General features: G+C 42.3%; 1 protein-coding gene across 19 annotated transcripts in view; it reads right to left on the bottom strand.

Moving 5' to 3' along the window:
• TTLL5 (tubulin tyrosine ligase like 5) overlaps positions 1 to 21377 on the bottom strand; it is a 279659-nt gene that overhangs the window by 19266 nt on the left and 239016 nt on the right. For 13 of the 19 annotated variants that reach the window (XM_044230829.1, XM_044230832.1, XM_044230836.1 and 10 more), the window contains one exon: positions 18900 to 19235. The exons of 5 other annotated variants lie outside the window; for them this stretch is intronic. In XM_044230829.1, coding sequence (XP_044086764.1) covers positions 19165 to 19235 — 71 coding nt within the window. In that variant the 3' untranslated portion in view covers positions 18900 to 19164. Of the gene's footprint in view, positions 1 to 8292; positions 8958 to 18899; positions 19236 to 21377 lie in introns of those variants that run through there. One more of the 19 variants, XM_044230835.1, reaches the window with a different exon arrangement.

Below are 21377 nucleotides of genomic sequence, written 5' to 3'. Positions count from 1 at the left end.
ACCCTGGGATCATGACTCGAGCCGAAGGCAGAGGCTTTAACCCACTGAGCCACCCAGGCACCCCAGAATGCACTGTATTTTAATGAGTCACCAGAGCTCTCTTCTCAGTGGGTCAAACAAGGTTACTCATGGTGATGAGGCCATCAGTGATCATTTTCCATCAACATTATGAAAACAGCTATGAGTTATGATGGGTGTAGAAAACAAAAGCTATTCTCATTTTCTCATCATCCCGCACCACTCTGTTCAGTCAGTCAGGACTTAACTTCCCTGCCTGGACTGCTAATGGCTTACTGGCCAAGGAGAACATTGGTTTTTAACTGGAAGTGGTATCGGGGTGGTGAGGCTATCAAAATTCACTGTTTAAAAACACATGCTTCTACTCTCTACCACTGGTAAACAGGATTTGGGGCCTCACAAGGGATTTTGAAAGGCGTACTTTCGGTAAAAGGTAATTTTTATACATTTCCACAATGATGGGTCACTGGAGACAAATCTGATGCCATTGGGGCACTCTAGACACAACACGATAGCTCAAGTTCACCAATGAACAGAAACCTACTGAGTATCTGTCTATTACTGTTTTCTCCTGGGACTCAAGATGCTGCTCTACAGAAATAAATTTTAGTTAAAAGATGATTGATTTTACGTTTTTCTTTTTGATGAGGGCTGAATGATTGGGATGAATGAAAAGCAGGTGTAAGCAAACAACTGTATTCTGAAAATGGTCAATTCATAAGATATGGGCACATTCACCCTAGTCTGCTACTGAGTCAACTCTAGAACATGTCTGTATACATGTACACATTTCTGTATCTTTTTTAACAATTAGTAAGTAGTGGATTTAACATTTTTAGCTTATCAAAGATAGGTGTTTGATTATATGTTTGTTCTCCCCCCCCCCAAATAAATTTCTGGGTGAAGGAATACAGCTCCTGAACACCAGGAAAAAGTTCACAGCAAAAATGGCATGGAGTTAAGGTTTCCTCTGAGAAGTCCAATGGGCAGAAAGTATAGAAATAGTTACTAAAAAAATCCCATAATTTACAGGATATACACACTTGATCTTAACACTGTCCAGAGACAGACTTGGCAAATGACATCAATTCCTGATCCCCCCGGGAGTTTATAAATCTAGTGGAAGAGGCCAACAAGTCAAATAAAATATTTTAGCAAATTCTATGACAGAGGGAGGCAAAGGATGCTACAGAAGTTGATGGTAAGAGGTGGAAGTGGGCACTGTGGTCAGTGAAAAGTTCTGGAAATGATGACAAGATCTGGAGGTGGAAGCAGAGGCCAGAGTCAGCCAAAAAGAGACCCGATTTCCCTGAATGAAGAACAGTGCCTACAATAGTACAGGAGTTTGAGACAATGTGGCAAGTGGCCTAGAAAGACTGGAATGTCAAGGTTCCTGCTGGGGGAGAGGTAGAAAATACACAGTACAGAAGAGAGAAGACCATGAAGGCCTTTGGTTACCCACTGCACTTAGAAGGGAGCTTTTGAAAACTTTTAGTGGGGGAAGTGTTCATAATTTAACTGTTGTTAACAGATCACTTGACGAGCAGCGTGGAGGACAACGCAGGAGGAGACCAAGGGTGAAGACACCCATGTGGAAAACATGGTAGTAATTCAAACAAAAGGGTTACGTGTCTGAACTGAGCTGGAACTATGGTCAGCTGACTATGGTTTGTCTTTGACTTTGACTCTGTCTTTGTCTTGGACTCTGGAATCCTGTTTTTGGTACTGTCCCATAGTTGCAGCTGACTCTGGACCGAGGCAGTGGCAATGAGGGAGACCGGACACAAGATCTGAGAGGTTTAAGGTGAGAAATAGAATAAGTGATAATGAACAGGATATGTGGGGTGAGGAGACCAGCTAGAAAGATTCTTAAGGTTTCTGGTTTCACCTTTGATGAAGGTGAACAGGGAGGGACAGCAGGAGGGGTGTGTCTGAGAAGATAGTGAGTTGAGCTTGGGATGTGTTGGGTTTGAGAGGATTGTGAGACACTTAGGAGAGATGTGTACAGGCAGCTGAGACATATAGATCCCGAGAGGTCTGGGCTGGGGCAGGGCTGCGGCATACAAGTTTTTTTGGTCTCTAATACAGGACCCCCAGAACTGTGCAGTGCATAACCAATCTGAGAAGTCATAGGTGACAGCCCCGGCAGAAGGTACCGGTCTGAAATTAGTGCAGGTCAAATGTAGATGTCAGCTGGAACTATGGGACAGTACCAAAGACAGGATTCCAGAGAATGAAAATTCACAAGCAAGCAAAGGATGAAAAGCTTTACAAAAGAGAGTAAGGCGAGAAAGGAAAAAGTCAACATCACCAAAAACTCAGTATCAGTAAAGACTGACACTTTAAATATGTGGGTGGTATTTCCCTGAACTGAGTGATAAAGTAAACCATTCTTATTATTCCTTATAAGATATATTATTAGCCATACTTATTTTTTTCTAACTAAGACTAGGATTGTCTGGCTAAAATTGCTCTTAGCCAGAACTTAATTTCAGTCTCAATATTTCTATCAGCGACTGCTACTTTTCAAGGTACTAAAAGTACTTCTTTGCTTGGTCCTATTTTCACGTTTTTTTCCCTCCTAAACCTCCCATGCAACCCCTGATCCAGTTGTTTCTTGAATTTTCTTTCATGTTTTACTTCTTTTACTGCTGTGAGTCCCTGTTCTCTCTGCATTTTCTCAGTAGATATTTAATTAATATTTCTCAAAATATAAATTTATAATCATTCTTTGCCTCACTCTATAAAATCTGGAATTCCATTTTTCCTAGTATATATGCTTTAGCATCTGAATTCAGAGTAGGGATCTTGTGATTTATTCAGTTATTCCTTATGAGAACCTAATAGTAGGAAATTCCTACCACACTCCCAAAGCCCGTAAGAACATGCTGACCGTCTGAAAGGTGGAAGTTGAAAAGAGAAGTTCCACAAAACTTTTAAAAAACTCTAGTCAAAAGCCTATGTTGGTCTGAATAACTACTTTGGCTCTTAATTGCAGTTTTTAAAACTAGAAGTCACCTTGCCGTATATGAAACTATGTTTCTTTCCCCCAGGAATGAGATTTGGAAGTTGAAAAGTTAGTTTTGGGGCACCTGGGTGGTTCAGTCGTTAAGTGTCTGCCTTCAGCTCATGTCATGATGCCCGGGTCTTGGGATCAAGCCCGCCAGCCGTCAGGCTCCCTGATTGGCTGCAAGCCCGCCTCTCCCTCTCCCACTCCCCCTGCTTGTGTTCCCGCTCTCCCTGTCAAATAAATAAATAACATCTTAAAGAAAAAAAAAATAGTTAGTTTCAACTGAGGCTGGCAAACACACCAGGCACGTGACAGATGATAGATCTCTACTTCATTTCTCAAAGTGTCAAGATGTTAATCAGCATTATAGGACCAAGGGTCCTAGTGTTAGATAAATTCAAGAAACGCTGGGTGAGAAACAAGTTTCTTTATTGAAAGACTCCTCAGATGTAGAAATATATATATATATACATATATATATATATTCTTAAGAAATGGCATAGCATAAATGGAATTTCTCAAATTTATATGACTTCGAAGACTTGCATTTTGCAGAACACCCCAGAAAACACTGCTCACTGGTCACGATCTCAGGGTCCTGGGATCGAGCCCCGCATGGAGCCCTGCATGGAGCCCTACAATGAACCTGCATCAGGTGCTCTGCTCAGCAGGAAGCCTGTTCCCCGCCCCTCCCCCCGCCCCCCAACTGCCTGCCTCTCTGCCTACTTGTGATCTCTGTCAAATAAATAAATAAGATCTTTAAAAAAAAAATTGCTCCTTTTTCCATTATACCGCACTGCTCGTATGCTACTTCCTTTTTATCTGAAACTGTTCATGGAGCGCAGACCCAAAACTTATAGTACTGGCCCACAGAAATTTGCACCTCTGGGACTTAAGAGATTCCTCCCACAACAATGACAAGATCTCTCCAGGAGTCTGTCAGCTGCTCTGTGGCCATGAAATGGGCTGTGGGGGTGGGGAGGGTGCATGGGAGGAGAAGCTCCCTGGGATGCTTTAGGATGCTTAAAAGAAAAATGGATTTATGCCGAGGATAATTCCTGGAACAGATGTGAAACCAAATACTTCATCTCACAATCCAGCCCCCGCCCTCTCTGAAAGGGAAATGAAATCGTAGGATTAACCTGCTCCTCATCAGATCATGCTTTGTTTCTTTCAAAAATCCCATGACCCGGGCAGATTCCATTTCCTGCTACTCCCCTTCCTCCAGGGAGAGGGGAGAGCCCAGGAGGGAGATGAGGCTTTCCTTAGGCTCTGTAAGCGCCAGGAGCACGGGGGAGTGGGGATTAGAGAGACACACATGACAGTAAGTCACACGCTACCACGCGCTGTTACCCCCCAGTTTCCAGCTGCATTTCTCGGTCCACACGCCATCAGGAGGTATCCTTTCGCAAATATAACCAACATGTCAGTACACGGATAAACCCATCATTTTGGGAACAGAGAGAAATTAGAATGAGTTAGTTCTAGGGCTCTGTGAAAAAAGTACATATCGACTGAAAAGTGACTCATTTTGGGGGGGGAGGCATAAAATCCACGGTTTCTGAGAGAAATAGATGAAATTTTATTACTTTTATTTTTTAAAGATTTTTAAGATTTTTTAAAGTAAACTCCACACCCAATGTGGGGCTCGAACTCACAAGCCCGAGAACAAGAGTGGCACCCGCTACTGAGTGAGTCAGCCAGGTGTCCCAAGATGGATGAAATTTTAAATAAGTTGTAATGTCCTGACCAGGTAATGACAGAGCGAAGCAAAAATCCGATGTACTATATACATAATTACCACCAAGCCAGCTGTGCCGTGCTTCCAAGGGATTTGATAATCCACATGCCAGAGCATGATCGCTTCTCTAGGAGCCAAAAAGCACGGGAGGTTTCTCACGGTCTGCACCTAGCAGTGAAATGCTCTCCCTGGCGAGCCTGCCCGCTAGGCCGGGATCTTGGGGGTGTCAGCAGAGGTGACTTTCTCTTCAGGCCAGGCTTGGCTGGCAAGTGTGCTCCGCCAGAGAGCTCTGGTGCCCCAGGGCGATGAACGTCAAGAGCTTCCCGGCACACCAGGAGCTGGGTCACTCGAGGTGTCTCGAGGAATCACCTTTCAAAGCCAAGCCACTTGTTCGCCCCTATCACAGGCGGGCAACATGACAGTGTGATGTGAGCGGTGCCTGTGGATGGCAGAATCAGGGGGATTAACAATGGGACAGAAGCAATTGGCGGCACGGCTAGCCCCATTCTCAGCTGCTCTGTTTTGGATTTGGAGCACGAGGGGAAGCTTAAGGCTCCCAGACTAGAGTTAAGGTCCTCCTTGCTCTGTGCTGACTAAAGCCCCAAAAATGCTCTGGAGCCTGACACCTTTCCAAACGGGGAAAAAAGCAAAAGAGGCCAGGCCCAGGCACAGCTGCTGTCCCCGAGGCACACCACCTTACTTGGGAACGTCAAAGACCAGGGCCAGAGCGGGGCGCAGGCCTCTCCCTGCTCATGACCTACAGCACACCCCGTACAAAGGGGACAAATGTTTGCTGACTTCATGAACCAGAGGCACTAAATAAGTACTTACTAAAAACCTGGCTCTCTGAGAAGTATACAACTTGCTTACACTGAAGGCTTTTTTTGTCTTTTTACTTTTTACTATTACACTTTTTCAAAGATTTAAGATCTATTTCACATGCTAATAAAATTCACCCATTTCAAGCGTGTAGCTCAGTGGTCTTCTATCACCACAACCTAACTTTAGAACATTGTCACTGCCCCAAAAAGGAAACCTCTGTGCCTCTCGGCAGCCACTCCCCAAACGCCCTTCTCCCCACCTAGCCCTAGGCAACCACTGATCTACTTCCTGTAGACGATTTGCCTATTCTGGACATTTCACGTGAATAGAATTATTCAGTATGTAGTGGCTTTACATCTCCAAGGTCCATCCATGGTGTAGTCTGTATCAGTACTTCATTCTTTTTGACAGCTGAACAGTATTTGTTGAATGGATATACCACAGTGTGTTTAACCATTCATTATCTGCTAGACGTTCACATTGCTTCCCTGTTCTGGCTATTGAGGAATGCTGCTATGAATATTCACATGCAGTTTTTAAGATTTTATTTATTTATTTGAGAGAGCGCAAGAGAGAGTACAAGTTGGGGACAAGAGCGGGGGTTGGGGAGGGCAGGGAGAGGGAGAAGTTTTTGTTTTTGTTTTTATTTATTTTTTTTTAAGTAGGCACCATAGCCAATGTGGGGCTTGAACTCATTACCCTGAGATCAAGAGTCACACGCTCTACTGATGGAGCCAGCCAGGTGCCCCATGTACAGTTTTCAGGTAGACAGTGTTTTCGTTTCTCCTAGACACACATTTAGGAGTCAAATGCTGGGCCCTAGGCTAACTCTATGTTACTGTTTGAGACCCTGCCAGACTCTTCTGCCAAAGCTGTCGTACCATCTTACATTCCCACCAGCAAAGCACGAGAGTTCCACCGTCTGCAGCTCAAGGTCACTTATTGGTTATCTGTCTTGATTGCAGCCATCTAGTGGGTGTGAAGTGGCATTTCGTTGGGGTTCTTATTTGAGTTTCCCTGATGCCTAATTATGCAGCTTTTCAGGTGCTTATGGTCCATTTGTAAATCTTCTTTGGAGGAATGTCCAAATGCTTTGTGCGTTTTTTAAATAGGGTTCTCTTTTTATATGAACTGTATGAGATATGTATATATTCTGTAGTTAAGTCCCTTGCCAGATACATAATTTGCAAATATTCTCTTTTGTTCTATAGGCTGTCTTTCACTTTCTTGATGGCACCTTTTTATAAAATTTATTTTTTAAAATTTTGTTTTATTTAAATTCAATTAATTAACAGATGGTGTATTCTCAGTGTCAGAGGTAGAGTTCGGTGATTCATCATCTCATAGGACACTGAGTGCTCATTGTCAAGTGCCCTCCTTATACCCATCACCCAGTTACTCCATCCCCCCTTCCGCTCCAGCAACCCTCAGTTTGTTTCCTATGATTAAGAGTCTCTTATGGTTTGTCTCCTTCTCTGATTTGGTCTTGTTTTATTTTTCCCTCCCTTCCCCTATGATCCTGTTTTGTTTCTTAAATTCCACATATGAGTGAACATGATAATTGTCTTTCTCTGACTGACTTATTTCGCTTAGCATAACACCCTCCATCCATGTCATTGCAAATGCTAAGATTTCTTTTTGTTGTTGATGGCTGAGTAGTGTTCCATTGTGTATATATATATACAGCAGATCTTTATCCATTCATCTGTCAGTGGACATCTGGGCTCTTTCCATAGTTTGGCTCTTGTGGACACTGCTGCTATAAACATTGGGGTGCACATGCCCTTTTGAATCACTACATTTTTATCTTTGGGGTAAATCCCTGGTAGCACGATTGCTGGGTCAAAAGGTAGCTCTATTTTCAACTTGTTGAAGAACATCCATAGCATTTTCCGGAGTGGCTGCACCAGCTGGCATTCTCACCAACAGTACAAAAGGGTTCCCCTTTCTCCACATCCTTGCCAACATCTGCTGTTTCCTGACTTGTTAATTTTAGCCATTCTGACTGGTGTGAGGTGGTATCTCACTGTGGTTTTGATTTGTATTTCCCCGATGCTGAGTGATGCTGAACATTTTTTCGTGTGTCTGTTGGCCATTCAAATGTCTTCTTGTCATACAGGAGAGATGTCTGTTCATGTCTTCTGCCCATTATTGACTGGATTATTTGTTCTTTGGGTGTTGAGTTTGGTAAGTTCTTTATAGATTTTGGATACTAGCCCTTTATTTAATATGTCATTTGCAAGTTATTTTCTCCCATTCTGTCGGTTGTCTTCTGGTTTTGTCAATTGTTTCTTTGCTGTGCAAAAGCTTTTTATTTTGACCAAGTCCCAATAGTTTATTTTTACCTTTGTTTGCCTTATCTTTGGAGGCATGTCTAGCAAGAAATCACTGAAGCCAAGGTCAAAGAGGTTGCTATCTGTGTTCTCCTCTAGGATTCTGATGGACTCCTGTCTCACACTGAAGTCTTTCATCCATTTTATCTTTGTATGTGGTGTAAGAAAATGGTCCAGTCTCCTTCTGCATGTGGCTGTCCAATTTTCCTAACACCATGTGTTGAAGAGACTTTTTTTGTCCATTGGATATTCTTCCCTGCTTTGTTGAAGATTGGTTGACCAGAGTTGAAGGTTCATTTCTGGGTTCTCTACTCGGTTCCATTGATCTATGTGTCTGGTTTTGTGCCAGTACCATACTTTTTTGATGATGACAGTTTTGTAACAGAACTTGAAGTCTGGAATTGTGATGCCTTGGTGGCACTTTTTGAAGGACATGATTTTTGAATTTTGATGAAGTCCAACACCCGTTTAATTTTTGTTGCTTGTGCTTTTTGATGTCATATCTAATAAACTGTTACCTAACCCAAGGACATGAAGATTTACTTCTATGTTTCTTCTAGGAATTTTATAATTTTAACCCTTACATTGGATCTTTTATCAATTTTGAGTTAACTCTGTGTATGGTATGAGGCAGGAATCACACTTCATTCTTTTGTATATGGATAGCCAATTGTTCCAGTACCACCAGTCTCTTCAACCCTAAGTTGAAAAGACCATTGTCTCTTCTTGGCACCTTTGTGGAAAAGCAACTGGCCATACACAGATGCATTTATTTCTGGACTCTCAGTGCCAGTCCATTGATCTGTCCTATGCCACACTGTCTTGATTACTTTATTTGTATTTATAGCTTTGTACTTATTGTTAGTTTTAAGTCCTGTTTAAAATTCTCTGACTCATTATTACCAGGATCCAGCTGTATTCTTTTTGGAGAATCAAGGCAAAGACCTGAAGCACAAGAAGCATTTCTTTAAATGCAACAGGGGTCGTTAATAACCTTTCTCAGTTTCTGAAGTAGCTGTACTGTGAGCAAAACCTTAGAAAGACAACACACATGAAAAGAATTTAGTGTTGAATAAAGTTAAACTTACAACAAGGTTAACCTGCATAATTTGAGAATACATAATCATTCTGCTACAGAAAAATCAAGAGCAAATAATGACTAGTTCACGCAAATGAATGTGCTGTACTGTCAATTTATACTGCTTTTAGAGCAAATTTATCATTTTAATTAAGAAATGAATTCATAGGGTTCCGTTTTTTTTTTTTTTCTCTATGGCTCATTTTTACCCCATTCTCCTCTCTTGTAATGACCTTTCTTCTAGGAAGATGGAGACTCTCTTGTGTTCCTGAAACCTCCAGGTATCAGGTACTTTCAAGCCCCCACATACTAAGAGCAAGCCCTAGGTTAAGGAACGGTGCTCTTCTCGGCAGAGTCAAGAAGCTGGTGGAGAAGGGCTGGAGAAAGGTGATGAATTCCATCCAGCAGGGGAGGAGACTATGGAAAGAAAACGTGTTGTGACAGAAACTAATGGATGTTTCTTCACATCTATTCTCCCCTTATGCCTCAATAAGAAATTCTCAGAGAATCTGAGAGAGAGGCAGTGTGCGCAGCCAAAACGCTTGTTTGCTGCTAGGAGAAGTGGGCCTGGGGTCCAGGGTCAGCCACTGATGGATTAGTTGGAACTGCTGGGCTTCCAAGGAAGCTTTTTAAAAAAGTGGGCCAATTTAGGGGCACCTGGGTGGCTCAGTTGGTTAAAGCTTCTGCCTTCGGCTCAGGTCATGATCCCAGGGTCCTGGGATTGAGCCTCATATGGGGCTCTCTGCTCAGCAGGGAGCCTGCTTCCCCCCCTCTCTCCGCCTGCCTCTCTGCCTACTTGTGATCTCTGTCTGTCAAATAAATAAATAAAATCTTTAAAAAAAAAAAAAAGTGGGCCAATTTAGCCAGAACCTGTCTTTTGCCCTTCCTCCCAACCCCTCTTCTTGCCTGGAACATGGACACAATGCCAGTAGGAACAGGAACCACCCTGTGACCAAAAAAAAAAAAAAAAAAAAAAGCCAATGCTTTAGGGTTGGTCGAGCAGAAGAGAGGAGCCTGGCTCCTCCATTACGTCTCTGAGGAGCTGTGCTAGCTGTCTCTGAACTTCTTGACATGGAAGAAAAATAAATCCTTCACTTATATAAGCCATTGATGTGCTGAGTTTCTGTTACCTGAAGAGAAAGCTCTTCTGTCCTCTCTCTTTCCCCCCAACCCTCCCACCTTCACCCCCCTCCTGCTGCACAGCTTCCTTGCTCCATTCCCATCTAAGCTCCCTCTGCCAGGCAGAACTGCTGCCCCTCCAGAGGTGTGGCAGGGAGTGTGGGCAAGCTTAGCACCTTCCCCAGCCCTCCCATCCGTGGGAGCAGAGGCACAAGCCCACCTTGATCCTTATCCTCTCCCTTCTCCCGTCTGGCTCCACCCAAAGAGGGAACATGAAGTGGCTGGAGGAAAGGCAAGCCCACCTCACCTGCAGATGTCTCCACACTACCAGGAATTCCCTTGAGTGACTGGAGATAACCACTGGACACTTCAGAGAGATTCCCAGACTGGAGAGTGGGGCTACCAGCCACCCAGCTCCAAGCTTGGAACATGAAATCATCCTGATGGGCCTAGCGTTCTAATATGACTAGGCAGCTCCACAAGTTCTGGAAATAGGGCTGTCTGCCTTTGGATTTCAGCTCTGCCATTGACTGTGTGGCTCGGACAAGGTACCTCACTTCCCTCAGCCTCCGTTTGCTCATATGCAAACTAGAGAACAAAGCCTTCTTCTTCCGTAGAGTTGAGAAGATGAACTGTGACAGCGCCACAATGCTCAGCACAGCCACTGGCACATGACAAGTGCTTGAGAAAATGGCGGACCATTGTCGCTGTTATTATACCGGTAAAGAGCAAGGGCTCTGAAGTCAAATCCGGGTTCAAACCCAGCTTCCCCGCCCATCAGTTATGTGCACTGAAGCTGTTTCCTCATCTCTGCCCCTTTGTTTTCTCTCTGTGAGGAAGAGAATGGCCAACTCATTCATCCATAAATACCTATTGCGGGCCTGCTTGACACCAGGTTTTCTGCTCCACTGGGGGCGTACGAAGGGAACGCTGCCACAGTCTAGTGAGGAAGACAGACACTACAGGAAAATCGCAAGGGACTTTAACAAATGCTCCAAAGGAGCGCTACACCAGGTCTCTGTAATGGGGACATGTCCTGTCAGAGAGGCCAGAGAAAGCAAACGCACCCGAGGGTGGAAGAAGAGCACGAGGGGTCAAACAGCATCTGCGGAAGCTCTGTGGACTCAAGGTGGTGTGGGGAGCTCAGAGACGGCCAGGACGGCTAGTGTGGAGAACGCATGGAGGCAAGGCGATGTGATGTTGGGATGAAAGGTAGGCATGCCATGTGAGACCTCTTACCTAGGTTTACCTTCATCTTAAGGGTAATGGTCAGCTTTTCTGAAGGGCTTTAGGTGGTGTGTGTGTGTGTCAGAAACAGTTTGCATTCTGAAAAGCTCAGTGCACAGTGATGTGGAGAATGGAAAGAGAGTAGGGATGGCTTGAGGGTTGATGGGGTGAGCTAGTAGCGTAGGTCCAAATGAGAATGTCTGGTGACTGGAGCTTGACTCCTTGCCAGTAGGGAAACCGAATCCATGTTTCAAACTCAATACTTAAGTCACGCTTAGTTTTGGGGTCACTCTGAGTACCCTCTTGAATAAAGGCACAAAGGCAGGGGATTCACAGATCAACCAAAGCTACAACCATGGGCTTAGGTTGAATTCCCTGAATCAGATGATAGAGCTTGATAAACTCTTTGACTGTATCAAGACCCCTTTGTTTTTACCAGTTCCTCTTTCCTGAAGGTTATACTCTACTTGGTAGACCTCCTTTCCCTGTTCTCTGATCTCCCTATCCCGACACCAAATGTCCTGAGAGGATGATGCTAACAGATGAGTTATCTCATGATAACAGATGAGTTATATCATGTCAGGAACATGAGCTGCCCGATGGCCAACAAAATGAGAACATGGTCTTTGCCCCTTTCGTCCATTAGATCCTTACAGACTCCATCTCTTTTCTCATTTATGTAATGGATTCTTGGAGGAAGCAGATGAAAACATGAGTGAGGAATGGCCTTAGGACTATTTACACCCAGAACCTGTGGTGTTCACGGTATTCCTGGATTTAGGCCAGACCTGAAGAGAACTATGGATTCCCCCACAACAGCAAAGATCAGGTCTCGAGGTTGAGCACAACATTCACTTAACCCAATGTGTATCTGGCCAGTGTCGGCTGGGAAGGACTCCAACAATGCTTTGCAGGAGTCCTACAACCCAGGACTATTTAGAGTGGAGCCCTGGATTGGTACCCGCCCGAGAAAAATTTAGAATTCGAAGGTAGGTAGTTAAAGCCCATTATCGAAAATAGCCAGCAGTTTTATGCCTGGTGAATCTAGTAATAATGAATTTGAGCTTGTGTGTTAGATGTCTTCTTTTCTTATTTAGTTTCTCTAGTAATTTATTTTTAATGTATTTTACAAAAGTACCAATCCATGTAAGCCTGGAAAGGAAAATAACTAGAGCTCTAGTACGGACGGTTGGAAAAGCACTACTGTAGCCACAACTAAAAATTCCCTGATTCCTCCCTCACTGAGAAGACTGGCAGCACGGAAATTTTACTCATTAATACAGAAGACTGGAGATAAGTCGGAAAGGATGAGGAGCCACGGAAACATGAGTTTTAGTTCTCAAGGGCACGTCCTCTACCCAGGCAGCCTGTATCTAATGACAGATCAACATAAAGTACGTACAAAAGTGGCATCCCAGCTACCTTATCACAACTTACAGCTCCCAAGGCTGGCTTTACGCTCCCTGTGGCACCAACTGAGACCATCCTTGTCACTGTGCCACAGCCCAACTTCTCCCACTGCCTGATCGCATTTCCTTTCCCTTCCCCTCTATAGGAATTGATCCCTTAATAAACCTCTTGCACACTAATCGCCATCTTAGAGTTTACTTTCTAGGGAACCTAACTTTTGACATTGTTTAACAATAACATGACCTCAAAGATCATAATGGGAACTAATGATACCATGTGCTTTGAATTCTGATAGTAAGAACTACCATTTACTGAGTACATATCAAGTGCCAAACACTTTACTAGGCATATTACATACATAATCATTAGTCTTTTTAAAATTGTGGTAAAACACCTAACACAAATGAGATAGTCAGTGACCAAAAACCTTCCAATGTAATAGAAGGCCAAGACTAGGCAGCTTCACTGGTGAAGTCAACCAAACATTTAAGGAATTAATACCAATCTTTCCCAAACTCTTCCGAAATGCAGAAGAATTCCCTCCTCTTCTACACACTTTCAAAGTCATTTTACAAGGCCAACATTACCTGGACACCCAAACCAGACAAGGCTACCACAAGAAAACTTCGGACCAATATCTCTGATAAATGTAGATGCAAAAATCCTGAACAAAATAGTAGCGAACTGAATCCAGCGATGCAATAAAAGGATCATACCATGATCAGGTGGGATTTATTCCACACACGCATCAATGGAGCAATATATGCAAATCAATCAATGCGACACACCATACTAACAAAATGAAGGATAAACATTAAATTATGTGATTATCTCAACTGATGCATTAAAAAGCATTTGACAAAATTTGCCATACATTTATGATAAAAACTCAACAAGGTGGGTAAAGAGTGAACATATCTTAACACAATAAAGGCCATATATGAAAAGCCCATAACTGACATCCTACTCAACTGTAAAGAGTTGACTGCTTGTCCTCTAAGATCAAGAACAAGACAAAGATGCCCACCCTTCCCGCTTGTATTCAACAAGGTATTAGAAGTCCTAACGAGACCCATACACAAGAAATAAAAGGCATCCAAATTAGAAAAGAAGTAAAGCTGTCTCTATTAGTAGATGACATGATATTATACAGAAAGAACCTCAAGGACTCCACCAGAAAACTGTTAAAACTAATAAACAAACTCAGTAAAGTTTCAGGATACAGAAATCAATATACAAAAATCTGTTACATTTCTATACAGTAACAACAAACCATCATGAAGAGAAATTTAATTGCATTTACAATTATATCAGAGAATAAAATATCTAGAATAAATTTAACCAAGGAGGTGAAAGAGTTATACACTGAACACTGTAAGACATTGATGAAAGTAACTGAAGAAGATATAAATAAATGGAAAATATTCCATGCTCATGGATTGGAAGAATTAATACTGTTAAGATGTCAATACTACACAAGGCAATCTACAGATTCAGTATAATCTTTATCAAAATTCCAATGGCATTTTTCACAGAAATAAAACAGACAATCCTAAAATTTGTATGGAATCACAAAAGACCCCAAAGAGCCAATGCTATCTTGACAAAGAACCAAGCTGGAGGCACTATGCTTCCTGATTTCAAACTATACTACAAAGCTTATAGTAATCAAAACATTATGACATATTGTATTGACATAAAAACAGACATACTGACCAACAGAACAGAAGAAAAAACTCAAATAAACCCATGCATACGTGGTCAAGTAGTTTAGGACAAAGGAGCCAAGAATATACAATGGGGAAAGGACAGTCTCCAATAAATGGTGTTGGAAAAACTGGACAGCTACATATAAAAGAATGAAATTGGATCCCTATCTCAACCAGACACAAAAATTAACTCAAAAATGGATTAAAGACTTTAAAGTAAGACCTAAAACCAAAAAACTCCTAGAAGAAAACAGAGGTGTAAGTTCCTTAACATGGGTTTTGGTGATTGATTTTTTTGGATTTGACATCAAAGAAAAGGCAATAAAAGCAAAAATAAACACATGTGACTGCATCAAACCCAAAAGCTTTTGTACAGTAAAGAGAACAATAAAATGAAAAGGCAACCTGCCAAATGGGAGAAAATATTTGCAAATCATATATCTGATATAGGGTTAATATCCAAAATATATAAAGTATTCATATAACTCAGTAATAAAAACAATCTAATTAAAAATGGCAGAAGAGGGGCACCTGAGTACTCAGTCAAGCATCTGACTCTTGATCTCAGCTTAGCTCTTGATCTCAGGGTCATGAGTTCAAGCCCCGCACTGGGCTCCACACTGGACATGGAGCCTACTTAAAACAAAAATGGCAGAAGAACCCAACAGACATTTTTCCAAAGAGGACATACAAATGGCCAACAGGTAGAGGTAAAGGTACTCAACATTCCTAATCATCAGGGAAATACAAATCAAAATCACATGGAGATATCACCTCGTACCTGTTAGAATGGCTAGTATCAAAAAGACAAGAAATAACAAGTGTTACTCTGTTGGCGGAGACGTAGACTGGTATGGTCACTATACAAAACACTACGAAGGTTCCTCAAAATCTTAAAAATATAACTTTCATATGATCCAGCATTCCACTTCTGGGTATTCTGGCAAAGAAAACAAAACCACTAATTCACTGCATGTTGACCCTCTGTTTGTTGCATTGTTTACAAGAGCCAAAATGTAGAAACAATCTAAGTGTCCGTTAGTGGAATGAACGAATAAAGAAAATGTTATATATATACACAATAGAGTATTATCCAGCCATAAAAAAGAATGAAATCTTCTCATTGTGTCAACATGGACAGATCTTGAGGGCATTATGCTAAGGTAAAATAATTCAGACAGAAAAAGGCATATATCATATGATCTCCCTTACATGTGGGATCTAAGAAAACAAACAAACAAGCAAACAAACAAACCCAAACAAGCTCATAGATACAGAGAACAGGTTTGCAGTCGCCAGACAAGGGGACAGGGGAAAAATGACCAGCTTAACCACTTTTAAGGGAAGAGTTCACGGCATGATGAACATTCACGCTATGCAATCATCAGCGCCATCTATCTGCAGAACTTTTTTCATCTTAAAAAACTGAAATTCTGGGGGCACCTGGGTGGCTCAGTTGGTTAAGTGTCTGACTTGATCTCAGCTCAGGTCTTGATCTCAGGGTCCTGAGTTCAAGCCCCACATGGAGCTTACTTAAAGACAAAACAACAACCACCACCAAAACTAAAACTTTGTATCCATTGAAAAATAACCTCCCATTCTCCCATCTGGTCAGAACTGGTAACAACCCTTTTGCTTTCTGCCTCTGAATCTGACTGCTCTAACTATCTCAAATAAGTAGAGTTATATACTATTTGTCTTCTTGTGATTGGCTCATTTCAGTTACCATAAATCCTCTCGGTTCGTCCATGATGTAATGTGTATCAGAATTTTCTTTCTTTTTAAAGGCTGAATACTATTGCATTGTATGTACATACCACATCTTGTCTATCCATTTGTCCATTGATGGACACGTGGGTTGCTTCCACCTTTAGGCTACTGTGAATAAAGCTGTTATGGACATGGGTGTACAAACATGTATTCAAGACCCTGCTCCCAGTTTTTATGGTTATATATCTAGAAGAGGAATTTCTGAATTATATGGCAATTCTATTTTTTTAAGTTTTTAGAAAACGCCATATGATGGCACTGAACTTGAAGCAAGACTAGGTAGGGAAGGTAGGAGGTAAGGGTTGAAAGGACTTTTGTTTTGGAGAGCACAGTATGCTAAGAGTAAATCAGAACACACGACTCCAGAAGCATCAGGGTACATCTTACATTACACATAACACTAGGTGGATTTCTACGACTCGAGTACGGTGTCCAGTGTCAGGTAGCAGACAACCTAGGAGAAGCCTAAAAAATTCATGAAGAAATCAAAAAAGAATTAAGAAAAATGTGAGTATCCAAAACCAAAACCTAATCTGTGTTATAAGGTCAAAGAGCTCCCTCCGATCAGCTGGTATAGAGGGACAAAATCTGAAGGAGGACGTTTTCCAAATAAACTAAACCTCATTTTGACTTTGTTCCCTTAAAGTGAGATCCTTGGATGTGGTCTAAAGTAGAACATCTTTATACGGAATTCTGCTTTGTAACACATAAGTTTTTATTTTTTTTTTAATTTTTAAAAGATTTATTTGTTTGTTAGAGAGAGAGAGCGAGCACACACAAGTAGGCAGAGTGACGCAGAGGCAGAAAGAGAAGGAGGCTCCCCGCTGAGAAAGAAGCCCGATGCAGGACTCGATTCCAAGACCCCGGGATCATGACCTGAGCCAAAGGCAGCCGTTTAACCGACTGAGCCACCCAGGCGTCCCAACAAGTAAGTTTATAGTTAAGTTTCTGAATGGGTATAAGAAGTTGTAATCTGAAGGACAGTGACCAGTCATTCTCTAATTTCGAGGAAGTAGTTTTATAATATTGATAGGCTTGAAATACTGTACTAGGTAATTTATAAGGAAGGTTATTCTGAGTTTTAAGATTGTTTAATAATAAAATACATTATTTATGAAATCTTTAAGGTTAAAGCATTTTAATTTGAGGTTAAGCATTTTACTTGAAGCCAGGAGAACAGGGGGAGTAGATTATTTTTTAAAAAAATTTTATGTGTTTTAAGTATTCTTTTCTTTAGGGCTGATATTACAAGGTAATGAAGCATTTTGGGTGTTCTTATGGATTCCACAAACATACAGAATGTAATCCTGCCGTCATAGAATTTATGGTCTTATTGGAGACAATTTACCCAAGGAGAAAGTAGGATAAAAGAATGAAAAAAATACAATGAGGTGCCAAACTTTGTGACATAAATTGTAAATGCTCTAGGGATTTAAAAAATGCAAGGTTAAAATCTAATTATATGAATATAGCATACTAGACAAGACCCAAACCTTTAGAGGATAAGAAGGATTTGTATATGTGGACAGGGATTCCAGGTGTTAGGAGAAATATGACAATTCACTCATTCATCCATTTAATCAGTCTTTTACATCCCTACTATGGCCTGCACACTGTGCTAGGCCCTAGGGTTTCAGAATTAAGTGAGAGCTCCTCCTTGCCTTCAAGGGGATTACAGCTCTGGTGGAGGGGGAATGGTCAAGGAATCCAGAAAGTACTAGAGTGTTGTAAATGCCCCAGCAGATAGCTGTAAGCACAGTCAAAAAGCACGTAAAATCACACTGGGGGTGGGAATGGGCTAGGGTTGAAAAGGACAAATAGGAATCAGCCCGACTGGGGGGAAGCAGGCATGAGATGCCTAGGGACAGAATAAAGGGACAGAGAGCAAACATGCCGTGACAGGTCAGAACGGTGCTTGGCTCCAGTTTCCAGGAGACGTTTCCTCTGCCACCTGCTTTCCAGAGCAGATCGGCGCCATCTTCAACGAGCCATGTAGAAGACTAGGCCTCTGCACCTTCGCCTAAGAGCAAAACTAGCTCTCACGGAGCCATCACCCGACAGAAGGTATAGGATATGTAGGATTATCTAAGACACATGCAATCCATCCACCCCTCCACAGAACCACCATCTCATTGGATTATATTGGACCACAAAGCGACTTGGACTGTAATAGTTCACAAAATTGTCTTCACTGACTTGAACTGCCATGTTTAGCCTCAGTGTAGCTCACACGGAGAAGCAGTACCGTGAAACACACCGCTGTGCTGTGAGGGCACCATTACTTTGTTCAGTGTCCTCGTTTTAAAGCATGTGAAATACTTCTTTTAGGATAAGATCTAGGAAGGGGCACCGGGGTGGCTCCGTGGGTTAAACATCTGTCTTCAGCTCAGCTCATGATCTCCGGGTCCTGGGAGGGAGTCCCACATCTGGATTCCAGCTCAGTGCGGAGTCTGCTTCTCTCTCTCTCTCTCCCCCACCACTCATATCCTCCCCTCAAACTCTCTCAAATAAATAAATAAAATTTTTTTAAAAAGCAGCTAGGAAAAAGTTTCATAATTTTCCTCCGGAGTATGGCTTCCTTTTTGAAAATGAGAACTATAGACCTTGATGTATCAGGTCTCTCTTTTTGTCTGGCCTGTTAGAGAAGACTCAGAACCAAATCTAACCTTGATTATCATAATTTTATTTGGTCTTATATTTGAAAAATGTGAACCATCTTGACCTTTGGCCTTGGTTTTCCCTTTATATTTTGTTATTTTCCTGCAGGTGCTTTTATGTTTTAAGACTTGATGCTAGGGATGAAAAGTCTGTTGCACGCGCCACCTGAAGAAAACGGCCAGAAATGCTGAAGCTGGCAGCTTTGTGTCATGTCTTCACGCTCTCCTGGTCACAGGCTGGCCCTGGTCTGCAGGCAGCGGCCGCCCCCTTTAGCTCTGTACACCAGCGGCGCTTTGTTGGGTGAATGAATGCCCGGTTTTTGAATTCTGTCCTTTGATAGCTGCACACGGAGAGAGAAACAACCACATTGAGAGAGGCGGGGTCTTGAGGAAGGCAGAGGTGCTACCCAGGAGAAGGGTGGAGGCCAGCTGTCCTGGGCACAGGGACAGACTCAGACATGCTGTTGAGCCACTGATTAGCCATTGCTAACTGTCCCAAATAAGTGGTAGGTTTTTATGAGTCTGGCCCCCGAGGCTGTTCCCTATGCTGATGTACACGAACTTTCCTTAACAGAGGTAAACTGAGGCGGTCTCTCTTTTATTAATCAACAGGCTACAGAGACAACTCGACTTCTCCGCATAAAAGAGGAGGGTAAGAATACGTACGTACACACAACTGCAATTTATCCTGGAGAACAGCAGCAGGGATGGCTGGATACAAGGCCTGCAAGGAGTCCTATTCCTAAAGAAGAGCTGCGTTTTCAAGATGCCGTGTTCCAAAACCCAAGTAACGGCAAGCAATTTATTACCCAATATTATTTTGCAGTTCAGCCATAAGAAATTATAAAAAAACAACAACAAACAACCAAAAAACTTGTTAAATTCTAAAACATCTTCATCTGGGTTCATCCCACCAACAAACATATCTTAATTTCCCTGGGAAGCAGAGGAGAGGTGAATGGGAGGAGGAGAAACACCTCCGTCACCTTTTGGTCCAATTGAATGTAAAAAGGAGGGATTTCTTTCTTTCTTTCTTTCTTTCTTTCTTTCTTTCTTTCTTTTTTTAACCTGATAACCATAAACAAAGAAATAACATTAAAATACCAACTTCTAACCAGTTGACCTTTCCATTCACTTCACTGTCTTACAACCAGGTTGGTTTCCCAGGATACATGCTGTGTTTTACCCATACGGCTAAGGGGACATGCCGCACATTCAAGCTGTTCCTCTCTGGTGGCAGGTAACTACTTTTTTTGTTTTGTTTTTTTAAGATTTTTTATTTATTTATGACAGAAAGAGATAGCAAGAGAGGGAACACAAATACAGGGGAGCTGGGGAGGGAGAAGCAGGCTCCCCACTGAGTAGGGAGTCCTATATGGGACTCGATCCCTGGGCGCTGCAATCATGACCTGAGCCAAAGGCCAACGCTTAATGACTGAGCTTCCCAGGTGCTCCTGGCAGGTAGCTACTTAACCTGGCTTTAGGTTTCAACAGAAGAAGGCTCCTGATACTTACAGGAGTCCTGAATGGAAATGCTGGCATGTTCGAAAGAGGAGTACACAAAGAAGTATAAGAGACTATTGTTTTATGTTTCCTAGCGATGCTCTTCATTCTGAGGACAAGAGAGGCCCAGTCTTTTCCTTTATAATTATAATTTGAAAGAATAAATGTCAATGGCAATCAATGCCAAAGGAGAATTAGACTTCAAGCCACCATTCTCCATGCCCTACAGTTACCCACCCACACACTCTGGGGCCCAGTAAATTCTACAGATCAGGCAAGCAGAGATGTAAATATTTCCATGTACAAAACTTGCTTTTTCCAAAGACAGGCATGGCCTAGCATGCCATTTTCTTTCTTTAGAACTTTGAGGAGCAATTATGACCCGAGGTTATACGGATGGTAAAGCAAAGGTATGTGCCTATAACAAGCATTTCTTTGAAACCAGCAGCAAGATGTGTGGGTTCCACACATCCAGAGTATAGACTGATAACTTGTAGTGATAAGTCTAAAAGCTCACAAAGTAAGGCAATGTTATGCTGGTTACCTGCCCAGTTCAGGAATACAAGAATAAACAGGATCCATTTCCACCCAAAGTGAATGGATATCACACAGGACAACACGAACCTGCTACAAGCTGGGGTGGTAGGCACACGTCTAACCACCCAGGGTGCCAAGCAATTTTTTTTTTTTTCCAGTGGGTGTGTGTGCTTCTGTAACATAAATGTAATTTGAGAAAGGGGCCACTGCACTTTCCACGTCCCACGTCTCTTTATAACAAAGTAGTAATTGTTAACAATGGAAGAATCATCACTCCTCTCTTGGGAGTTTGCCAGCTCAGCAAGAGACAATATCAATTTTCTGATGTTATCTCTCTCCGTGGTCCACTTCTTAATCCATTTCAGAAATCAGAGTTCCCCGGTTTTCTTTAAGGCAAATGATCCCCCTTTTGGGTGGGATCTTAGAGGTATCCCCCTACTTCC

Source organism: Neovison vison, chromosome 13 (assembly GCF_020171115.1).
Source record: "Neovison vison isolate M4711 chromosome 13, ASM_NN_V1, whole genome shotgun sequence".
Lineage (NCBI taxonomy): Eukaryota > Metazoa > Chordata > Mammalia > Carnivora > Mustelidae > Neogale > Neogale vison.
Note: the sequence above shows the minus strand (reverse complement) of the source record. Positions and strands in the feature narration are given on the sequence as shown.